The 24,870-nt window shown below is 39.2% G+C and overlaps 1 protein-coding gene across 6 annotated transcripts in view; it reads right to left on the bottom strand.

Moving 5' to 3' along the window:
• The window catches only part of ESR1 (estrogen receptor 1), a 209,219-nt gene that overhangs the window by 88,452 nt on the left and 95,897 nt on the right, over nt 1-24,870 (bottom strand). For all 6 annotated transcript variants that reach the window (XM_088142122.1, XM_088142129.1, XM_088142136.1 and 3 more), the window contains exon 3: nt 15,707-15,897. In XM_088142122.1, coding sequence (XP_087998248.1) covers nt 15,707-15,897 — 191 coding nt within the window. The remainder of the gene's footprint in view (nt 1-15,706; nt 15,898-24,870) is intronic.

Genomic DNA, 24,870 nt, shown 5'->3' with positions numbered 1-24,870 from the left:
CATAAAACGATTAAAGCTAATCATGTTTTCAATTAAAATTTAAAGATGTATGTGAAGGATTGTTTAGAAAAGTCAACAACAGCATCTTTTGGCCAGCAGAAATTTTGGCTGAGCAAATGGTTCTTTCATCTGGGTCTAGTCTGTTTTGTTTTTAAAATAATACGGATAGAATTACTGACGACCAAAACCTTTCTGGTTAAAGTAGATATGGTGAGTGGGCTTTTGATATATACAGTATCAAAACCTTAGCAAATATCCAAAATGCACACATTGCAACATTAATAGTTCAAATATGCTGTGTATTTCTCTATTTAGCAGACTTTTGTACATGACTTATTTCTTGCAAATGGAAGATAAAGTGGAATTTCATCAGATTCAAAAAACGCTTAAATATGGTGTTCTAAAGATGAGGTAGATGCCAGTTTAGTGCCAGTTATTTAAAAAAAAAATCATTCTTGGGTCCCACTGAAATCAATACCGCAATATACATTTCAGTGACATCAGTTGTTAATAACATATATGAATATTCTCTAGTCTATCCATGGACAAAGAAATTGTAGGAGGTGCTACTGCACTGAATTTTTCTATGGAGAACAGAACTTCTTTAATAGTTCCACAGGGTGGGATTGTTATTACTAGTGACATAATACATATTTTTCCCCTAAGATATTTGTCTTTTGTTGCAACAAACGACACTGACAACTATGTGGCCTTATGGTATTACATCTTCAGAATGCCTTAGACCCGGTATCATTCTGAGCATTGTAGGGGGAAAATGCCAGCCACCATCCAAAAACCAAGGTAGAAAGTTCTGTAGAAAGTTCTGCAAAACATATCTTTGCTAGGGAATAAGAAAAAGAACAAGTCCCTGAAATGTTATCAGAAAAATACATTCTGATCAATTTTGGCTCAGCTCTCATTCCAGTAGGACTTAAGTATTTTTCAAATGTGTAAAGAAAAGTACAGTAATGTAACTGGTTGAATTGTCTGTACACTTTGGACCCTATCTGGGTGCGACACTTTAGATCTGGTCTGACCAATAGAGAATAGAGAGGAATAATGACTTCTCTTTATCTTGACACTATACTTCTGTTAATATATTTAAGGACTTCACTTCATCCTACTGTTGGCTCATGTTCTGTTTGGGATCCACCAAGACACTCAGATCTTTTTTGCATGTTCTGCTGCCCAGCATGAGCACCCCCTCAATCCTATGCTCATGCCTTTGATTTTTCCTGTCCAAAGAACATTAGACAGGAAATTGCATTTGTCAGGATCCTTTTAGATCTAGAAGCTATCCTTTAAATTGTTAGCTACCCTCTGTAATTTTGTACTGTCTGCAAATTTGATAATCATATTTTTGAACCTCTTATCCAAGTCATTTACAAATTGGAGAATATATATGGTATAGTACAAGCCTTGCAGTTTACCACTTGACATGGCGATTATTGATATATCCTTGTTATGTACAATTTTTCAACCAGATCTGTATCCATCTAACGTTAGCATTGTCTAGCCCCCCTTTGTTCTACTAGGATTTCAGGATGTTAAATGCTTTTCTGAAGTCAAGGTACACTATATCCATCACACTTCTATGGTCAACCAAACTGGTTCTTCTACCAAAAGAAGAAGGATGATTTTTGGCATGAGTCATTTTTGATAACTTCTGCTGGCTCCTGATAACCAAGGCATTTTTTCTAAATGCTTATGAACTGACTGTTTAATAACATGATCCAAAGTTTTGCCTGTTATCCCCTTCAAGCTGTCAGTAACTATCCAGGTCCTCTTTTTTCTTTTTTATAGGCACAATATATGCTCTTTTCCAGTCCTCTGTCACCATGCTACCACCTTTTCCGAACAGTGGGCTCACTGTTTGATGGTTACACCTACCTTCTATTTCCTGTACATATCTTTTTTAACTTCACCTTAATCTAAGGCTGTCTAAGTACAGTGGAACCTCGAGTTACAAATTTAATCTGTTTCGTGACTCTGGTTGCAACTCGAATTGGTCGCAACACGAGGCAAATTTTCCCATAAGGTTCAATGTAATTACCGTTAATCCATTCCGGCGTCCGCAGACCATGCGTCAGGGGCGGAAAAACAGCCGCGGACCATGTGTCAGGGGCGGAAAAATGGCCGCGGACCATGTGTCAGGGGTGGAAAATGGCCACGGACCACGTGGCAGGGCGGGAAAACGGTCGCAGACCACGTGGAATGGGTGGGAAAATGGCCACAGACCACGTGGAACAGGCGGAAAATGGCCGCGGACCACATGGCACGGGTGGGAAAATGGCCATGGACCACGTGGAATGGGCGGAAAGATGGCCATGGACCACGTGGAACAGGCGGAAAATGGCCACGGACCACATGGCACGGGCGGAAAAATGGCCGCGGACCACGTGGAACGGGCGGAAAATGGCCGTGGACCACATGGAACGGGCGGAAAATGGCCGTGGATCCGGTTCACAAGTCGAGGTAAATTTTTGGGGCCGGAGCTGGTCGTATCTCGAAAAATTCGTAAGTAGGGGCGTTCTTAACTAGAGGTACCACTGTATCTACAATACTTTCCTAAACTGTCCTATTTTCCTATCACTTGTGTGATTGTCCCACACAGCAAGGTAAGACTTCTTATGATTGGAAATGGAATGCCTGGGCTTATGAATAATGTACAAAAACAGATGTGGGCTGGAAACAGACCCATTTGCCCATGTTAGCTGTGACATCTGTGTTGGGTTTGCAGGATGATGCTGGGCTTCCTTCTTCCAATACTTCAGAGTATTGGGTTCCTGTTGCTTCCATTCCATCAGCACAGGAATTGGATCACTGCCCCTGAACTGGGACATTTGAATACAATCTACTATCCCCTCAAAAGAAAAAAAAAAAGTTAAATACATCAGATACCTTTGAACAAGTAGTGTTCAAAGTGGTAGGAAATTATGAACACTCTGTGTCTCTTTTTCAGCCAACTGTTCTGGTCTATTATTTATTCAGAATATAAAACAATTACTTTTTAATAAATGTTGTTATGTCACATTTACAAAATAGAAAGCTTTTTGCTTTCATAAGATGAATAATTAGCATGTGCTGAGAATATTTCTCATTTTCTGGGCAAAACTTCAAAATGCTCTAGCCACAGATGTAGTTTTATTTCTTCCAGAAAGCTCAGACTTGAAGAAAAAAAGTCCATCTAGAACATAGACCAATATTGGTGCTCCAACATAAGTGGTAGTTATAAACAACAGCAACTGTTTAAGTAATGTTTGTGATGGTTATTTTTCCCCTAAGTAATTTTTATGAAAAGGGGATTTAACTAAGTAATAAACCTAAGTGCTTTTGCTTTCTGGCTGCTTCATGGAAACAGCAACTGAAGCTGCAAACAAACAGATGTTCCAAAAATACAATATGAAAAGAGCAGGAAGGAATAACAAGTGGAATGATGTCTCTAGTTCACTTCGTGGGGCAACGATCAGTAGAAAGCTCCATACTCAAACTATGCAGACTGGCCTTGGGAACAGGGATGCTACTAAGTTTTCATGTATCAACACAACACAGAAATGTGTTGATGCAAGAAAATAGTTAAACGTGCTGATACTTTTGACTTTTGGGGTCACTACAATCAAGGGGGAAAAGCTGAACTGGGCATATGGTAGAGAACAAGTGCAGCTTAGACTAAGCTCTACACTTATTTGAAGAGTTGTTCCTTTTCCTGAAATTATTATAAAACTATTTATCACAGATTCAGGAAGCAAATGCAAACAAAGGGTATTCTCACCGCAGCTGGCTCACTTCCACTCTTTTTCTCACTGATACTATTCTCTGAGATAACTTTCAATGTTACTGATTAAATTACTATTTTGTGAAATTAACAATAAATACTATTATTTTGCAGGGAGAGACACTAAACCTCATTTCTTCTTATTCCTTAACAGGAATGTGAGTACCTTACATGGCCATTCCTAAACATGGACTAAAAAAATCCTCTTATTCATGGTCGGCTCATTCGCATGTTAGATATAATCAGTTATAGGCTAAATTTACCAAATAGTTACTAGATTTGAGCTGCAGAAATTCAGACAAATACTAGATATCATGGTTATCTGGAGTTTTGCACAATAGACTTTGAATCCTATGCAAAAGATCACAGCTCCTGAAGAAACCTGCAGTCTCTTGCAAAATTAAACTGGGATCCATGCAGGAATGATTTCCTAGAAAATCCCAGTTAAATCTTCAGAAGTAATTCAGATACATAGAAGAAGCTTGCAGGGCTAATTTAGAGGCTGATGTCTTGAGTAAGATGGTAACAGAGTTATTTAAAATTATAGTCATATCTTCATATATTTCACAGCTATGTTCATAGGATACAAAGTTGCACTCCATATTCCATTGTTGCTTTGAGTGGGAGACAATATCTTTTTTTTTTTTTAATTTCTGTTCATAGCCCAACCAGTTGCCAGTCCCAATTAGGGTCGTTAAGTGAGGACTATTTTTATTCTTGGTTGTAAGCCACCCAGAGTTTGGTTTGAGATGGGCAGCTATACAAATGTTTTAAATAAATAAAAAAAATTAACTGCATATTGGAAAATGGCTTCATTGTTTATCAACTCAAGGATAAACTTGGTCAAGAGAGACTCTCTCAGCTTCAATTCCTTGTTTTTAAATTAAAGTTGTAAGAAGAGATAAAACAATTCATATACTGTAGTTTGCATATTAAAAGTGCTGTGTAACAAGTAATTTAAAATCCACTGACTTACAATAGTGACAGTAAGAACCTCTCCCTCAATTCATTTATGATTTTTAATTTAAGCAATATGTGAGATAAAGTAGGAGGAGAGCTGTGTTAATCTATGGTGGCAAAAATCAGGAGTTGTCTGCTAGCACCTTTTCCGTTTAACAAATGTTATTATTATTAGCATCTAATGAAGTGAGCTTCAGTACAGACAAGTGTTTGTAATCCTCATTTCACTGCGCTGACTTGTGTTAAAGGAGTTTCCCTTCAGTGCATGCTACATGAAAATAAATTCTCAATGTTTGCAAAGGATTTTTTAAAGAATGCAAATGCCAGCCTCATTTCTAAGCAGTGCCACTGTTTGTGTCCCAGCCCTGTTTCTGCACAGCAAGAATTTACACAGCCTGCACCTTCACACCAGGGAAAGCATTTTCTTAAAAAAAAGGGGGGGGGAATCCTTTTCTTAAAAAAAGAAAAAGATGAAAGCATGCAATTGGCAAAGAAAAAGGTGTTTTTTTTTCCTCATGAATCATTGCTGCTACTATAAAAAAATAGCTTTATAGTGTTTAGTATTCTTACTGGACTATTATGCTATCCAACCCAAAACTAGTCACTTTGGAAAAGGTTTTACAAAATTAAAAAATCTTTCTCATTGAAGAAAAAACCCCATATCTTTGATGTCCATAACACAACTCAGCTAAACAAGAGATGTCCTATGGCTGGTGTGGGTCTTCCAGGCTGTGTGGCCGTGTTCTTGAAGTTTTGTTTCCTAAGGTTTCGCCAGCACCTGTGACCGGCATCTTCAGAGTGCAGGAGCACAGACAGGAGCATTTCTCTCTGTGCCCAGTTAGGGCACGTTAGGAAACAAAATTTCAAGAACACGGCCACACAGCCTGGAAGATCCACACCAGCCATCGTATGCCGGCCGTGAAAGCCTTCGACAATACAAAGAGATGTCCTAGTTGAGATGAGAACTGCATTCAGCCAAGGCCCTGCTGGTCACAGCTGCCACCTACTCTTCAAGCAGAAGCTATGAATCTAGGAGGACCCCCAGATTGTGCAGTAGACCCAAACAAACCAGAGCTAGAGACAGAAGATCCCTAGCACCAGGAGGCTCAAACATTCACAGTGACTAGGGTTGAGTTGAGCTTGTTACTCCCATCCAAACTCTTATAGTCTCCAGGCCCTGGGACATGACTTCAGCTGCATCCCTTGGCCAGCTCAGAGATGAGATGTATACTTAAGTATCATGGTGCTAGGGATCTTCTGTCTCTAGCCCTGCTTTGTTTAGGTCTACAACTTTCTCCATGGCCGGTCCAAGCTGGTGTTTGTAGGAAGAGAGACTTCAAACCCAGTGAAAGATGTATCAGAGATTAATGCTCTATCCCCTCCTATTTAACATCTACATGAGGTCACTGGGTCAGGTTACCCATCAGTTCAGGTATCACCAATATACCGATGATACCAAGTTGGGACTTGGATAGGAGACCATTAGAAAATACTGGGGCTAGATTGGGAAGTTGAAAAATAAATGAAGGCAATGGAAAACCAAGAAAGCTATGTACATGACATCACCAGAAGTTTAGCTCAATAGAGGCTTTATCTCTACATTTCCATAAAATGTACTTGGTATCATACAGTAAACACTACTGACTAAAGATCAGACTGCCAATTTCTTTGTCTTTGCATTATCTATGGCCTAATTTTGTGTGTTATAATAGGGGGGTCTTCTCACTGAAGGGATTAGTGCATACTGTCTATTCGGATCTGCATTTGACAGTATCTATTTCAACATTACCTCTATATCCATTAAGTGGAAACTAACTTGGATTACTATTATTACTTGTAATAATAGTTTGTACTTACGTACCACTAAGGTACTTATGTATCATATTCAGAGTACTTCAAATACATTAACTGGTGGCTGTAATCTTAACAACTATGCCATAAATCAGAACTCTAAATATTATCTCCGTAATAGGAGATTGAAGGAGCTGGAGATGGGGAAAAGTGGCTGGCTTAAAGGTACCTAATGAATTGGCAACTTCCTGATTTCCTGATTCCCTGATTCATGCCACAATGACAGATGTTGCTTTCTATTCTTGTCTCATGATCATCTGAAACATGGATAAGTGCACATCCAACTATTTCAGTGAAAGCAGTATACATTTGCAACACTGGCTTGCTTATTTCCAGCACCTTGGTTTCATTTGCAAAAACATCACTTTTTGGAAACTCATTCCTCTATTAGGTTTTCTGGTGATTTAAGCAAACAGCTAAAAACTGAAGTTCTGACTGCTATGTTCTTGGAGGCCATGCAAGGCAGGCAACTGCAAGTAAATGTGTGAATTAAGAGAACATGTTTTAAAAAGCTATCTGACCACACACTGTAGATTTCAGAATGTCAAAAGCAGCTCAGCCTAAACAGAGGAAAGAAACCCCAAACGGGGCATCTCTGCACGTACAGAACACAGACAGGTTCCTACATAAGGCACCTCACATGATGAGGATCTCCCTGGGATCCTAATTGTGGCACAGGTTATACTACAGGTGCACAGCAACTGCCTATGAGCATGCATGCATATATTTATATATGTATTTTGCATTATTTGTAACCCATCTCAATCTAGGTAACATAAAGCAAAGTATTGATATAAAAACAGGAAAATACAAAACTGAACAAGCCATCATAGATGAACACCCACAGCAATTAATGAAAACTAAATGTGTGACGCAATAACAATTTTATCACTTTACGGACTACCAGAAGGGAGGGAACTAAATGGTGGAAGCAAGCTGCAGATCATGGGGGCCAGAAAGACTTGTCAACTACCTGGTGCAATGCTATGTGATAATCATCTTTATGAACTGGGCCCAAGAGCCTACTGGTAACCAGTGCAATGATTTTAGAACTGGGGTTATCCTGCAATGGCAGGATTAACCTCTTTGTGCTGAACTCAGAGACACTGGGACCAGGGCCACCAAGCAATCTATTCCGTCCTACATATGGAGACCACTTCAGAATAAGGCTTGGAAGACTCTACTAGTTACGTCTGTGTCCAAGAGCATTTTAAAACTCAGAACATTCACACAGGTGAGCTAAAAATAAACTAACACTGGCAAGACTTCACAAACTCATTAGCGACTTCTCCGCAGTAGCATGACTTAGTGGCTGCAATCTGCTGATATTTGGAATGGATACTCTGTCCTGCCAGGCCTTGGCATGAGTTCTATAACTGAGAAGCTTGCTTTCTTCACAAGTCTTTCCCTTCAATGCTTTTTCTTGGAGGACTAGGTAAGCAAAATAAGTTAACTGACTAGATTTAGGTATTGCTACAACATGACTGATCGGGTGGACTTTGTGCATAACTGGATCTCCTGGGGTTAAATTGACTAAGTTAATTGACCTCTCTAGGTGACCTCTCCCTTTTGGTAACCCTCCCAGTTAGGTACATTACAGGAAGAAGGCCAGCGAGTATAAAGTATAGCTAATTCTAAGAACTTTGGAAAAGGATACAGATTGGAGAGAATCCTTTTACGTCTCCAGACTTATCCTACATACTCTATAGCTATGTGTTCAAGGTTAGCAGCCCTACTTAAGCAGAGGAAAGGAAGACTGTGGCTCCCTTGCAACAACATTCTCGTCCCACCAGCATGAGCCATGAAAAGGAGCTTTCGTCTTAAGAAAGTGATACAGTCTGCTGCAGGTCTACATTTATCTCTTAATGTGAGCACGCGTTGGAAAGAGAACAAACATAAAGTAACATATCGATCTGCTACTAAGAAGGACAGCTATAGACAGAACTATTTCCATGCTATGCATGTAGGATTCCACGATGCCATGCAAATGTTTTCAATAACAGAGAGGTAAGTACTCGCCTTAAAAAAAACTGCTAAAATTAAAGCTTAAAAAACAGCATTATGTGAAATAGAGATCAAGACATGTTAGAGACAGCTGAGCAACGCATGTTTCTCTGAGCAAAGCACGGCTGCTCATAGGACTTAAGGCAGCCATATCTTCCAGAAGGCTTGGCACGGCTGCTTTGAGGGCTTCCCAGGTTGTCCAAACTGTATATGCATGAACGTGCACAGACAACACTTCCACTGTGACTGTCAGTGAGGCAGACCAGCTGTGCCTGCAGATATATGAGGAACTGAGCAGAAAAACCCATAAAAGCATCCATGCCAGGCCTGTGGCTGCCACAAGGATGGGCACACTGCTCATACCTTCAAAAGTGCCCCTTCAGTGCTTTGCACACTTAAACTCTTTTTAGTATTTTGAATATCCCAGCTGCAACACCAGGAACCAACTACAGCATGGCTGGCTGAGGAATTCTGGGAGCTGAAGTCCATACATCTTAAAGTTGCCAAGTTTGAGAAACACTGAACTAGAGGGAGTTAGAAAATGCTGATCTGATTCTGCAAGTTGTATATGCTAATGTTCCCAAGAACTCAAGAGCTGTGCCAAAATAGTTAAATCCTTTTTGCCTTGGCACAGTTGAAATATCCACAGGAACAATGCTAATCATTGCTTAGACCAAAAAAAATTACACCTCTTGGTTTGTAACATGCCAGCTATGTGGCATCAAATCTTAATTGTCAGTGGCCATTGCAGAGGATGGGGGTCAGCACAACAAGCTGTGCCCTTATCATTCTCATGCCATTGACTTTCATCCATATTCACGTTAGTGGAAAATTAGCAGATTTCCAGGGAGGAGGGAGGCATGTTTTCCACATCAATGTGCATTTACACCTTTCTCTCTCACACACACACTTTCTTAAGACTTATTTGTCAGGCAAGCACTTGAGCTCAACTGCTAACACAGCGCCAGTACTGTTAATCAAATTATATCAAAATGCAGTTGAAAAGAATGTCGTAAGTTTTCAGAGAAAATCAGTCATGCCCCATGGTACCAGGGTTAAAATGAGCCAACTTCTCCACTGCTATAATCTAGGCCCCTCCTAACTAGGGGTAAGGGAGAAATGATTTGAATCACATATTAATAGAAATTATTTTAATTATTTCAACTGTTCTGGACCTCAGTGTAAACCAGCACATAATTATCTTTTCATGTTATTGTTTCTCTGAATTTTGCAATGCACCACACAGCGACAATGACAAAATATATATCAAGGAACATTGCTGGTAAAAAAAGGAAAAAGTGCACAAACAACTGTATATTACCAAAAATGTAATACACAAATTGACAAATGTTTATGTGCCCTTCATAAAGCAGAAATAACATGGAAAATTATTTATTGAACTGGACATTTTTATTTGTTTGCTATTTATATAACTGCCTACTCACCAAGCAACTCTGGGCAGCTAACTAGATAAAAACATAGAAAAATATGTATCAACCATAAAAATAACTCACACATAAACACATATAGTGTTGGAATCAATCACTCACATATCACACACTAAAATGTACAGCACCCTAGTTCCATGCTTGAAGGAATAGCAAAAGTCTTCAGGGCCTTTCTAAAGACCAGCAAGGTCAGGAACATCCAAATCTTGGGAAGGATGTTCTTCCACAGGGTAGGAGCAACGATAGAGAAGGCACACTTCCTGAGTTCCATAAAATGGCACTGTTTACTAGATGAGACTCCGAGCATGCCAGCCCTGTTGGATCTTGTGGGATGAGGATAAGATAAAAGGTTCCTCAAATATGGCTGTGTGCCATGAAGGGCTTTATAGATGACCACCAGGACTTTGAACTACACCCAGAAGCCCAGCAGTAACCAGTGTAGCTGATGCAGTATCAGTGTTACATGGACATACTGACATGCACCCATGTAGAGTAAGGGAGATCACAGTAATACAAAAGAACTATTATCCAAGCAAAGACAGTTGATATGTGAAGTCCTGGAAACAAGATAATATTCAGAAGTGGCTTGGGCAAATGCCTTCCTGATTCACTGGGGTCTAAGAATGAGGGGAGGGATAGCACAATCAGACTTGCAAGGTTCTATTATTATAGCCTATTTCAATAAAGTATAGTTCTAGTCTTCCTGTGGAGTTGATTTTCTGGTCTGGTCTACCTAGTGGGACTGACAACCCAGAACTACCCATGCTTCTGTGTTCTGGACTAGCTGTAGCTTCCAAGTAGTTTTCACAGGTAACCTCCTGTGGAACACATCTCAGTAATCCAAATGAGGAGTTACCAGGCATGAGTGACCATGAGCAGAGCTTCCCAATCCAAAAATGGGTGCAATTGTGCAATTCACAAAATAGATTTGATCAAAGGCCCTCCTAGGCATGGCTGCCACCTACTCCTCAAGAAGGAACCACAACTCTAGTAAGACCCATCCAGAACTAGAAAAGAAAGAGCTCTGGGATCTGACAGCCCCCAAATCAACAGCCACTTACTCTAGTTAGGGTTGATCTTCAGCTTGTTCCTCTCTATCCATATTCCCACAGCCTCCATCAGAATTTATTTATGTTTTATATTTATTTTATATTTCAAATTTGTCACCGTCCATCTCAGTGTGGGGTGACTCTGGGCGGTTTACAGTAAAAATAGAATAAATATTGATTAAAATAGATAAATATTAATTAATTATTTAATTAAAATATGTTCAAAACACACTTCCTTTATAATACTTCCAAGAAGCAGATGTTAATTAGGTGTTAATAAACTCAGGGAGCATCGTCAAGGTGCCAGCCATCCCCAGGGTCAATCTTGACAGTATCACTTGGATGGCCAGACACTGAGATATATAGGATGGTAAAGTGTGCCTTAATGGGAGGGCTCCACAGACTGCCCCCCGCCCCACAGTTCACTGGTTGTACTTATCCAACCAGACTTCTTCTGAAAAATATGCTTTTAAAAAACTCAAAAGTTATAGAAAATCAAATGCAGATTACTTGCTAATTACTTCTAATTAGCCATTGATTATTGCACCAAGAACTCCATTATGCTTCAAACTGTTGTATAAATGAAGAATAGGGAAGCTATAGTCCTCCAGACTGCTGAATTATACCCTGGAGCATTTCCTACCATTATCTGTCGTTTCAGGGATTTGGGAGTTTTAGCTCAGCAAAATTGTATCTATTGCTTATAAGTAACAGTGAAGATTTCTGTCCTAAAAATAATCCCCGTGGCAGTGTTGGGCTTCAGGGTTTAGTGACCGTGGTCTAGACAACAGATTTCCTAATGTTTCACCAGTAACTGTGGCTGGCATCTTCAGAGACAAGGTGGCATGCACCATAGAAAGACATCTCATATATACTTGATGCTGCAGTTCTGAATATTAAATAATAATTCAGTGTTGCCAGCATATTGTGTCTGTGAGATCTTGAGATATTTTAGATAAAAACTGCCAAAATAATAATAATAATAATAATAATAATAATAATAATAATAATAATAATACAGCCTAATTCTATAGGAAACCAAAGTACATTGGGTAGATATTCCATCTTTCCCTCCTGAAATGACTTTCTCAGGCCAGACAAGCAGAGGTGGTAGGAAACAGACAGAAGAACTAGATATGAAAGACTACATATATTCCTTCCCCACATTCTTTCTTCTATGAAGAAAGAAGAAGGCAGGGCAAGAGTGCAATAAGAACCTCATCCAAAAATTGTCATGGATGACTTCATCTCTCACATTCTCTGTTCAGAAAGAGCAGAAGCATTCAAAAGTAAATTAGAGAACTTTCAAGGTTACTGTTATTGAGCAACTTTTTGTAACTTGAATATCCATGATTTGTGAAAGTTATAATACTATTGCCTTGACTGATTTCAAAAGTTGTAAGAAAATAGGGGGAAAAAAAACATATGAAGACACATAATCGAAAGACAGAGTGGAAGTACCTCAAGCAACTAATGATTTTCAAGTACTTCAGGAGCTGAATAACAACAGCCTTTTCTCTCAGAAAGATAATATAATTGGATATAGTATCAAAAACTTTCTTCCATGAGGGCAGGGCAAATTTTCCATGAAAATTTGAAACCATGCAGCATTCTCCCATGAGGGTAAGATAACAGAATGCTAAAAACTTACTGTAAACTAAATTCATGTACTATATAGTGACAAGTGCTTCTCATGAGTTGGTTGGAATATTCTGCTTCTCTACTGTTCAAAATTCTATGTATTCATTGTTACTCATTTATTAGTATTTCTGTTAAGGAATATAATAGATATATGTTTAAAAACCATTTGGAAGAACTGCTTCAAATTTTCATGAGCAAGTCCTTCTGCTCTGTAGTAAAGCACACATATCTTTTGTTAGGCTTCTACAAGGGCCTGCAAAAAAAAAATGCTGCTGTTTTAAAAGTCGGATTAATTACAGCTTTGCTGTAACGTAACATAACGTAACGTAACGTAATGTAAAACAGCAGCATTTTTTCAGCTCATGTGGATGCCTGAAAAAAGACATCAGTGTTTTAATAGGTACCAGAGAAGCGCTGCACTCATGTGAGCTCCAAAACTTCTCTTCTAAATCAATTTCAGAGTGTGCATAGCCCTATTGAACATTTTCTCTCCAGTTCTAACTTTTCAACATGTGCTTCATGGGTTTTTTTAGTTATTATCTTTTCCCCAGCCCTATGAACTCCATCTTTAATGCTGAGTTTATTGCTGAGATAAGGTATGAACCAGTGTCTACTCAAAGCTCAGACTATTCTATTAGTCCAGGGCTCTGAACATTTGCGGGAAAAGGGAAAGAATTGTTGTTGTTGTTCAGTCGTTAAGTCGTGTCCGACTCTTCGTGACCCCATGAACCATATTGCGCCAGGCCTTCCTGTCCTTCACTGCCTCCCTGAGTTTGCTCAGTTTCATGCTCAAGGGGAAAGAATTAATATAAAGTAAATGTCACACATAGGCAGGACTGGAATTTACTGATTTTCTCTCAGCTCTGGGGGAATGTCTTTTTTAAACTAAATTAAGATGGCAAGAAACAGTGCCATTGATTCAGTATATTTGTAATCAAAGGGTGATCTAGGGGCTACAGAACAATGGCCTAAGGGCCAGATGTTGCCTTGGACCCTCAGGTTGTCTATCTTGGTTTTAATCTCTGTGCCTGTGATGGACTGGAATTATGAAGGCCAAGCTCAGGGAGATACGCATTTTCTTGATGTGATGGACTGGAATTATGAAGGCCAAGCTCAGGGAGATAAGCATTTTCTTAGCTCACCGGAACCGCGTGGGAGGAACAAAAGGATGAGACTGGCACCTCCCTGAGGAATTCACACTGTTGTGGCTGGAGGACTTTGGGAACTGGGGTTAGAATCTGGGAAGATTGATGTCAGGCCTAGCCCAAGGAACTCCAAGAGACCATGCAAATTCAGTCCAGCTATGTTTATTAGCTACAACCTCTAGCAAGAATCTTCCCAGACTAAAACCCCAGTTCCCAAAGTCCTCCAGCCACAACAGTGTGAATTCCTCAGGGAGGTGCCAGTCTCATCCTTTTGTTCCTCCCACGCGGTTCCGGTGAGCTAAGAAAATGCTTATCTCCCTGAGCTTGGCCTTCATAATTCCAGTCCATCACAGTGCCATATTGGTTTCAGTTGATTAACAGCTGAATTTAAAGTACTTTCAGTGGATCCTGAGTCAGCTTCTGATCTTAAATAGAGCTGAAACAAAAAAAGCACATTGAGACACCCTCTTAAAATAGATGCTAATGTTTAGGAAGAAAGAAACAATACTGACACTGAAAGGCAGAATTTTCACTTACTCCACATTCTCCTATCTTGAGATCACCCCTCTACATGTTGACATGTATAATCAATAAAGAGCAACATGTACTGACATGAAAATATATTAAGAATACACATGGCACCCCTTAGTGGCAATTGAGGAAAGCTATTGGGTGAAACAGAGAATCTTAAAGCAGCAGTGAAATTATTGTGGGAAAAATCCTAGGGTGCAAGAGATGTACTTTAAAAAGGAGCATCTCAGTAACCAGATTATAGTTCATTACAGGAGAAGCATCAGTTGGAGAAGACAATGGAGAGTAATGGACTCAACCGTAGGAAAGCTTTTCCTGAGAAGGGCAAAAGGAGGAAGTATGGAGCAATAGAACATAAATAGGAAGCTGAAATGATTAATCACAGAAAGGCAGGACTGAGTGTAGAGTTGGCAACAATTTGTTCATCTCTAAACCAAGAAAGGATAGCTGGGCTAGTAAGAGGTGCCAAGAGGAAAAGAAATGCATGGTTTATTCTTTCATGTGCTTACTTCCCCTTCTTTGTACTGTATGTTTTTTGTTTCTGCCTTACAGACTTTAAGGCTTTCAGTTTCCATCCATACAGAAAGTCTGCCCAGCATGCTTAGTAGGCCAAGAAAGAGAAAAAACAAATGGCAGCCCACCATCAAGCTAGTAATATCCCACCATAATAATCTAATATTTCCAAACATCAGTCTCAGTACCATTATAACTAAGAACCTTCCAATCGATTAGCTCACTGGGTTAATTCATAAGCAGGTGCCTCATCTCAGCAGTCTGGAGACTTCTTGGAAGCATTTCCCAGTGCTGAGTTGGGGTTTGTAGGTGTCCCACATCTTAGGGGCATCATCTTATGGAAAGCTGCTTTAGGGAGTCATATATTTTACTTTGTCTACTGCTGTTATGTGTACTGTAATAGCAGCATTATACAAAGATAAGATAGGCAAGTAATTGAAGAAACAAGCAAAATGGGGATCTGGAATTAGATTTCTTATAGTTATTTCCAAAATACTTAAATACAGATAACAGGCTCGAGTAGCCTTGTTTAAGTTCTAACTCATATTCTTGCCCACCTCAATCTATTCACACTATTCACACTGTATATGTCAAACAGGTAGTAAATATGTATTTTTTAAGCATGGTATCAACCATTTCTTTGGTTGGTTTACTTCTTTGTTCTTAGAATTTAGGCTTATCAGCTATATACGGATCTACAGTTTCCATCTGTTTGCAGACAAGCAGCACTTTCATTACTTGATTAGAATGAGCAAGATAGTCACATGCTGGGTGTGTCAATGTTATTACCTTGAATGCTCCTTTTAAAGAAGGCTTTACAGCCCTCACAGGACCAAACCCCATAATGGTAGCCAGAGGCATAATCATTGCAAACAGCACAATAGCGGGTCTCCTTGGTGGATTCCATAGACAGGTTTCCCTTTTCACCGGTGCTAGACATTCGCTCTCTGCCATTGTGACGTCTGTTCTCCGAGCCAGGCCTGCAAAATGAACAGTAATGAGTTCAACAGTGAAGAATAGCTCAGGATGGAAATACTGGGATCTTAGTAACCTAGTTTGGTAATGAAATGTTTACAGGAAGAAAACCAAGCTCAGCAAACACCAAGATCCCAACATTGTCAGCTGCCTATATGTATAATTTGTAATTATTTTAATGGTTTTAATTATTGAAATTGTTTGCCACCCAGAGTACTTGGATTGAGATGGGCGGCTATAGAAATTGCATAAATAAATAAATAACTAAAATAAATTAGTGAATCAGTTGGCATTACAAGTCAACACACATAAATATCTTTCTGGTTGGGAGTAACAATTCACCTAGTTAACAAAGCATGATCATTAATTATCAGGAACTGTCAAATTATTATTTTTTCATTGACACCAACACATTAGGGTGTCCATGTAATCCCCAGGAGCTGAGCTCATCTCAGGTGAGACTTTATTTACATCTGAAAGGAACTGTGTGCTGAGAACATAATGCAGACAAGACTATTGGAACCATTTTCCCTTTTCTCCCTAAGCAGCTAAACTTTGCACCCCTATCATAGCCATAATTCTCACTTCTTAACAGTGCATTTGGTCACCTGTTCCTCCAGCTTTTTCACATTCTGCCTCTGATTAATATAATCAATGGAATAATAGCTTGAAGAGAGTCCTATTTCCTGAATGCCTGAACAGGAGGCATGGGAAGTCATTCCTTGAACATTCTGGCCAAAATCAATACATTCAGATGGAGCATCACTGCTGAAGCTTTAGGCAGCATGGGGCAAGGGGGGAGGTTGAAGTGGCTATACTGTCCAAAGGAGGTATTTCTAGTCAATCTGGTTGCTAAATCATCTTCTAAGGGATCACACTGTCTATCAGCTCTTACCAGAATTATTCCAAGACTTTTATGCAATGTTCAGAGCTAGGTTGGAATGTTGGGAGTATAAGAATAATTCCTTTAGATTCAACAAAATCTGCCTAGTCTGCTATCTGATTTTCCATAGGATTCCAGTCGAAGTTTCCATTTCTTTGTCAAACAAGCTCTTCTTGAATCACAAATGCTCAGATTTGCAGGGAAGGCTTAGCAATGGTATGTTCCTTGGACCCAATTCAAACAGAGATGGGGCTAATATTTTTTAAATAGCAGGTATTTTGTACTAAAACCTTCCTCCCTCATTCCTATCACCGCTACTCATGGATAAAATATGAAGGTAATGTGTCAGTTTCTTATGACTATATATCATCCTTGGATATCTAACAACTCAGCTTGGCCAAAATGAGAAATGTTAGTCGTTTCCATTAAAGTTAGAACAGAAAGTACATCCCAACTAATTTAAAGAGATGCGTTGCTAAATAAGATTGGAACTCAATTACATAATCCCAAGCATTCCTGGATATAAGTTGCACTGAAATAATTTGAAGAAGCACGTTCATAAATAAATTTCTAATCATAGAACTCAAGTATGTGGTGTAAAAGACATCAATTGCTCTCCCTTTTTGTCCCTTTATTCTTTGTGTCAACCTATTTTAAGAATGTGAGACTGACATCAGCATACTGCACATCTCTTCACCCAAAAAGGGAGGTTGGGGACATTATATAGAACCATACAATGTAAGGAAAGCAGCCCTGAAAATCATCTAGACCACCTTCCTGCCCACTACAAGATTCCATTATTACAGCATCCCCCAGCGATGGCCATCATTGGAATGTTTTTCTTTGAGGGGGAACTGAGACATGGAGAAAGGACCTTTTGATCTCTACAAATACTGATTATTGGCACTATTTTATCAAATAGTCTACTAACGCTACCATTTAATGGAGGAGCCTATCATACAGCTAAGATCTGAGTGGTAGGTCCTTTTCAGGTCTTTTTAAATCCTGGAACCCAATGAATCAGGAAGAGAGCACGTACTGAACAGTTATACCAGGTTGCCATATAATAGCAAACATACATGATTCTAATTTAGTAAAAATATGACATGAAGATAATTACAAGGTTGTCACAAATGATTCCACAACTTAACTCTTTTTTTTTTCAATTTCCTTCTTTAAGGGGGAGAAGTCCTTCTTTCTCTCATACTTGGGAAAAACTGCAGTGTATGGAGTGAGCTTGGTCTCAGCCAAAATATCCAGACATTTCCCTGTTAACTCCTACTCCCAACTCTTTTGAAGAAATATTAGTCTTAGTTGCCTAGTTATCTCCTCATTTCTATCCTCCAATGTTCCTGGAAAGTTTCCCACTTTTCTGATACTGCTCATGTTCCTTTGATGACTGGTTATATAGTTGCTTAAAATGGGCTTTTGCAAGTACAAATAAAAAAAAAAAATGGGAAGAAGTTGAAAGATATAAAATCCTGAAACATCTGCAAGAAAAGCTGGGGAAAAAAAAACGGAAAGGGCCTGAATGTTTCTATTCATACTACTATATACCTCTTCAGCTGAGAAATCAAAAAGGTAACTTGGGGGCAATTCAAGCATAAAAACAGGGGTATCTGAAGAGAGGTGAAGATGACAGAAAGGAATCAGGCTTAGCATCTGTAAGGAGTTAAATGACCCTATAACTTGTCTTACTCACACTGCATCAGCATTTTACTGTAAGAAACACTGAAAACACTGTGGTCCACCAGCAAATTATTCTGCTTTAAAATGTAAGAATAAGACTGATTGTCATTGTTCAGAACACTACCTCTTCTTTCATGAGTAGATAATAATTCAAGCCATGAATGGTTTTTAATATTGAAATATATATTACATTTAAAATCTTTTTGAGTCTGTGAGCGATGCCTGTATTTTGGAGTAATTATCTTTGCACGTCTTTGTGAGTAAGCATTAGTATCTTTTCTCCCTTGTATGATTTGTACTGGCTTCAAATTTCATCTCAAATCAGTCAACACAAATATATTAACCCACTTAAAGCTAACGTAATTATAAGACAAGGACACAGGTTAATTAGCGAGAGCTAAACCTCCATTTAATTCTCATTATAATTTGCAGAATAAGGTGATATTACTTTAACCGTCTGGTAAACTGCAACCTTATGACACAATTAAATTTCTTAGAATTATATTGTAATCATTCATTTCAAACTGTCAGGAGCTGTTCTATAAAATCTGGAAAGATTTAGATGATTTAATTGGCCTTATTGTTACAGTTTATGAGAGAAGAAACTTCTTGTTCAACAGTAACCAATCCTGTTGAAAGAAACCAATCAGGGTGTCACAAAAATTATAGTTTCCAAAAGAAACCTGCATTTTCTTAAGTTTCAAGCCGCTCTATTAAAACTGAATTGTGTCATGTGTATGGCAGGGGGGAATCCCTCTATAAAATAGACCTATAATTTGATCCGAGACATTTTCGGTATTGAAAGTTGAAGAGTTCTTCCTGATTAGTAAATATATTTTGGGGAATGGAAGAAAAAACTCTCAGAAGTCTGTTGTAAGTATGTTTTTTTCTCAGAAGGAGAAAAAAAGTTATTGCTACTTTAGGTAAAAGCGAGGCTCCATAGCTTGGCTGTCAGAACCCCTTTCTCTGGAAAATTACTCAGGAAAATATCACACTCAGGGGGCTGGATGACAACCCAGGAGGAAATGGGGCACGACAATGAGCTATAAAGCTGGTCAGTTGGGCCCTAACCCTGTTGGATAATTTCCCTGAACAGTATTTTCCTCCTTGACCCATTAGAAAATGTGTTGTCCTTCCATAAGAAATAATGTTGAACTGCACAGCAGCATGGTAGAAATGACATGCAGAAGATTGTAGATAGCTTGTCAAGAGTTTCCTTTGAAAACCACAGTTGCAAAGGACCTGGGTGTGTTTCAAGATGCACAGCCCACTGATATGAAGTGAATAATAAGACTCACTTGGAGATGAGTATTGATGCACCATACATGGTGCCCCAGGGTTGGTTAGCAGACTAGCTGGTTTGGAAGGCCTCCCTGAAGATAGCAAGAAAACAACTACTATATGTAGGATTCATCTCATTATAAAATTGTCTGTGAATTGTATCATTTCAGGCTGCAAATATATTGGCGGCATACAATTAAATTGCTCTATAGCTTCAAGGGGCTTACATCTCACTGGAAGAGTTCCTACTGCTAAGGAAGGGAAAGATTAACCTCCATCATATCTCTTTTGTCATTCTTGTATATTATCAGGGACCCCCATCCTTGGTGCAAAGCAACGCCTTCCTATTCAGCACTGAGATAGAGTGGGCACAGGTTATGGCAAGTCCCGACTCTGTTTCCAAGTAGTGAACTTGGAGATGGCATCTAGGAGCAGCCACCACTCCTGCCCAGAGGAAGGGAAGCAACTAAACAGAAAGGTGGTAGCAGCTGTTGTTCTTTGCAGTTGTTGTCATTTACCTACCAGCTTGGGTTGGTGAGTGACTGACAGATAACCCTGGTAAAAAGCAGCCAAGTTGTCTACACTTCCTGTGGGGCAAGAGTGGTAGAATCACCAGAGATCGAGTTATGGTGCTTGGAAAGGTGCTCCCCTAACCTTGATACTCTCACACAGAAACATGGCCTTCTCATTTCTGTGGACATGGTATTTATCATCAACATCTTCTTCCTATGAAGAATGTATATTTGAAAAATTAACTTCCTCAAGAAAATTAACTTCCTCAAGCATGAAGTGGTATGATCTAGGAACAATCTGTTATTATTATGGTCGGTCACACAGTCAGCCAGATGTTTAGACTGGATTTGGCATTCTCATCCACCTATTGAGTCCTTCCCAAGGACCTGGGATAGGCAGATGTTGTTTGATGGTGTTCAAACAATATATCGTCACAGGACGTAAGCTGTTCCAAGTAAAGCTGCCTTTTGCAATGGACTGATGGTGATTTTGTCAATGCTGATGGTGCTCAAGTGGTGCTCCAGATGTTTTGGGATTGCACTTAAAGCGCCATAGTTTCTTTTGCCATAGTCGTTCTAATTCTATTTGCAGGTCTTTATATCTTGTGATTTTCTCCAGTACTTTCTCTTCTATTCTGCTGTCTCCAGGTATTGCAATGTCCACTATCCAGACTTTCTTGTCTTTCTTATCAGCAGTTGTAAAGACTGGGGTGTTGTGTGGCAGGTGCTTGTCTGCTTGAATTCTAAAGTCCCAGAGTCCTTTAGCTTCTTAATTTTCTGTTACTTTGTCTGTTTTGTGGTCCCACCAGTTCTTGCTTACAGGCAAATGGTATTTCTTGCAGATATCCCCATGTACCTTTGTTACTACTTTGTCATGCTGTTGTTTATAGTCAGTCTTTGCAATCTTCTTGCAGCAGCTAACTAGGTGGTCCACTGTTTCTTCAGCTTTTTTATTATTATTATTATTATTATTATTATTATTAATAATAATAATAATAATAATAATAATAATAATAATATACTGTTACCAATGTTCTTGGGAATTTACTAAGGACATGTTCTTGCCCTAATCAGCCTACAGTTTAAAATTCAACCCAAGGACAGTAGAAAATGGGGAAGCAACAAGTTGTTTTTCTCAGTAATGCTTACTTAGGCTTAGATACAGAGTCTGTAACAAAACAACACTGGAACTAAAGTTTCATTTGAAGCACTGTGCACTTTTTGAAGGGGCAGGGACATTATACTGATATCTGAGCAGCAAGACCAACTATATAGAGAAAATTGATTGTATACTACCACATAATCTATTGGATGTCTAGAGAATCTCTGACTCAGATCTTCCTAGAAATCTTCTATTATGTCTTGCTAAGAAAAGATTAAACTCAGAGAACTGGCCTACAGGCTTTAGGAGACTGAAATTGCCAGGAAATGCAATTTTCAGACATTGAGACCAATATCTTCAGGATTCTCCTACATTCACTTATTAATCCCACCCCCAGCAGCCCCTCCATCTTCATCTGTACCTCTCTGGCTTGTCCTTCTATATTCTTTTAATGTTCCTTTTTCCTTATTAGCAAGAGTGTAGCAGACGAATGGCTATAAAAGCAGAATATAAACTTTAAAATCCCAGACATGAAGACAAAAATTCATATGATCATCAAGAAAATATGTTCAGAAAGAGGTTTCAGAAGGATTCCTGCTTGGGCACCTGTTCAGCTATATAATGCATTAGTAGCTAAAGCTGCATTAGCAGAAAAATAATTTGTTGCTCAGCGAATTATGTGTACAAAATGTAGCATACCCAGATAAAACTTTTTAATGCTGTATGCACACTAACACATACATGATTATCATTATAAAAAAAACTTCTAATCTCTATGCAGATCTATATTATTTAATGCCTTAAATTATTTGGATATTCTCAGCTTTGAGTTACAGAAATCTAACCATCATTTGCTTTAATAACTACCAAGCTAACTATAAACAATTTTATTAGCTATAAACAACAGCCTGAATATAATTCAATAGCTGGTTCAGACCATGAAAAAGCATGCAACCTGTTCTTGATCTGCTTGATTTAAACATTATTTAAACATTAACAAAGCTGTTTGCCACTGGAGGCATTATTTCCTCTTGTTTCAAGATATAAACTAGTTATAGAATGTACTCTAGCAATCAAAGATAGGAGTGACAAAACTGCTGATAACTCTAGCAAAATCAAGCCAACTACCAGTCTTAGGCACAGACTTTATTTTAGGGAGCTTTAATGTTTTCCATTCCACTGCCAAGCAATAAAACCAAAGATTATGTCTAGACTAAATTTCTGCAAACAAATAGCAAGGAGATCTGTGTATGAATAAGAACACTGGCCCTAAACAAAACTTGGACCTGAAGCTCAGCTGTATTCAGTATACCCTTTCACTTGAATTTCACTACTTTCCTCTCTCACTTTAAGAGTTTAACTGGCCTAACAAGCTTTGTGGACAACAGCTATAGCTATTAAATGAAGCGTTGCATAGCAGTCAATGTACGTGAGTTCCTATATGACAAAAAAGTGAGAATTTGTTTACGTATTTAGGATATTTAATTCCAAAATCTTAAACATGAAAATAAAGTTGGGGGCCAGGGTGGGTAACAAGTGCCTCCTACCATAATAAGCTCCATGACCTTAAAATGGGAGTAAAAGTGTCTCTCAGTTTGTCAGCAGCATCCAGCTAAGTTTCAGGGTAGCTGACAGAAGAAAGCACTGAGATATTACAGAATCACAGAAGGTATGACTTGAAGGGGACCTTTTAGACAGGTGTAACAAGCCGCAATGTCAGAATGATACGTGCATTATTTGCAAATAATGCAGCTATGTAATGACATCATGATGTCTGATGCAAGTACATACACTGCCTGCTGATGTCATGATGCACTGCCTCCCCTACTCCCATAGCTATAGGTCACTGAGCCTCACATTCTGTTTAGTTTAGGAATCCTCTACCAATCCCAACCATTGTCTATCCAGACCTCATTTGAAAAGCTCCAGTGAGGGGGAAGCCATCACTTCCTTCCTTCCTTATTTATATGGTTTATATATAGCCACCCATCTCACACAAGTGACTCTGGGTGGCTCTTAGGATTAAAACAGACCAACCCACCAAGCATATCCTCTGGACTCAGGGAGAAACAGTTGACCCCACTTGCCATCAACGCCTGGGAAACAGCCAGGTCTTCAATGCCTTACGAAAGCCTAACAGGGCTGGGGCCATCTGAATCTCCAGGGGGATGCTGTTCCACAGGGCAGACTCCTCTTTCCATTTCTTCACATCAGAAAATTCCTCCTAATGTTCAGCAGGAATTATCTTCCTTATAATTTCAACCTGTTAGTTCTCTCAACACAAAACAAGTCTGCCTGTTTTCTACATAACAACCTTTTAGAAGTGTGTAGCATATCTCACTCAGCCTTCCCATTTGCCAGCTAAATAAGCTGTGCTCCTTTAACCATTTCTTCAAGAACTTCATTCACAGGCTCCTTTTCATTTGTTTGTTTGTTTGTTTCTCAGATGTGTATAGCCGCCCATCTCACAAACAAGTGACTCTGGGCAGCATACAACAAGGCCAAAGCAATTAATAAATACCAAATAATAATAATTATTATTAATATTTTTAAAATATTAAAAATTGAAAAAACAAGCAAAAGAGAAGAAGTGTTAGGCAAAGAGATGTTAATAATAGTACAGCCACCTCAATAATTCACCCGTCCCCTGGGGTCCCGAGGCCTGATGGCATATCTAGGTTTTGAGGGAACTGCAGAAGGACAGAAGTGATGAAGCCAGCTACACTTCAGCGGGGAGGATATTCCACAATGCTGGGTGCCACAGCAGAAAAGACCCATCACCTAGGACCTGCCAAATGTAGCTCCCAACTTGCAGCATGCCCCCTCTGCTGGATCTGGTGGGATGGGCAGATGTAATCAGGGAAAGACGGACCCTCAAATAACCTCCTCCCATGCCACATAGGGCTTTAAAGGCCAAAACCATCACCTTGAATTGGACCTGGAAACAGACTGGTAACCAATGCAGCTCGCAAAGCAGGGGTATAACATGTGTTCTACTAGAAATACACATAACTGCCCACGCCGCTGCATTTGGCACCAGTTGAAGCTTCTGGATACTTCAAGGGCAGCCTTATGTAAAGCACATTACACTAGTCCAACCAGGAGGTGACTAGGGTGTGAGTGACCATGAGTATCATCCTGGTATCTCTCCTCTACACCCAAACTTCTCCATGCCTCTTTTGAAGTCTGGTATCTAGAATCAGACAGAATTCTCCAGCTGTGATCTAGTCAGTTCACAGTATAATGGGACTATGATATTTGTGTTAATAAAGTTTGAATTGGCCTTTTTAACTGCCTTATCACACTCCTTGCTCATGTTCAGTTGCTAATCCACTAAAGACCCATTAATCCTTCTTACATGCACTGCTGACAAGACTGTTTTCCCCAGTCATATACCTATGCATTTAATTTTTCCTACTTAGTACTGGACATTATTCTTGTTACCATTGAACATCATTCTGTTGGACTTGGTCCAATGTTCAAGCCAGTTGAGGTCATTTTGAATCATTAT

This window comes from Python bivittatus, unplaced genomic scaffold (genome assembly GCF_059951505.1).
Source record: "Python bivittatus isolate LINGU-HERP-01145 unplaced genomic scaffold, Pbiv_v1 ctg000020_np1212, whole genome shotgun sequence".
NCBI classification, from domain to species: domain Eukaryota; kingdom Metazoa; phylum Chordata; class Lepidosauria; order Squamata; family Pythonidae; genus Python; species Python bivittatus.
This window is presented reverse-complemented; position numbering and strand designations above follow the sequence as displayed.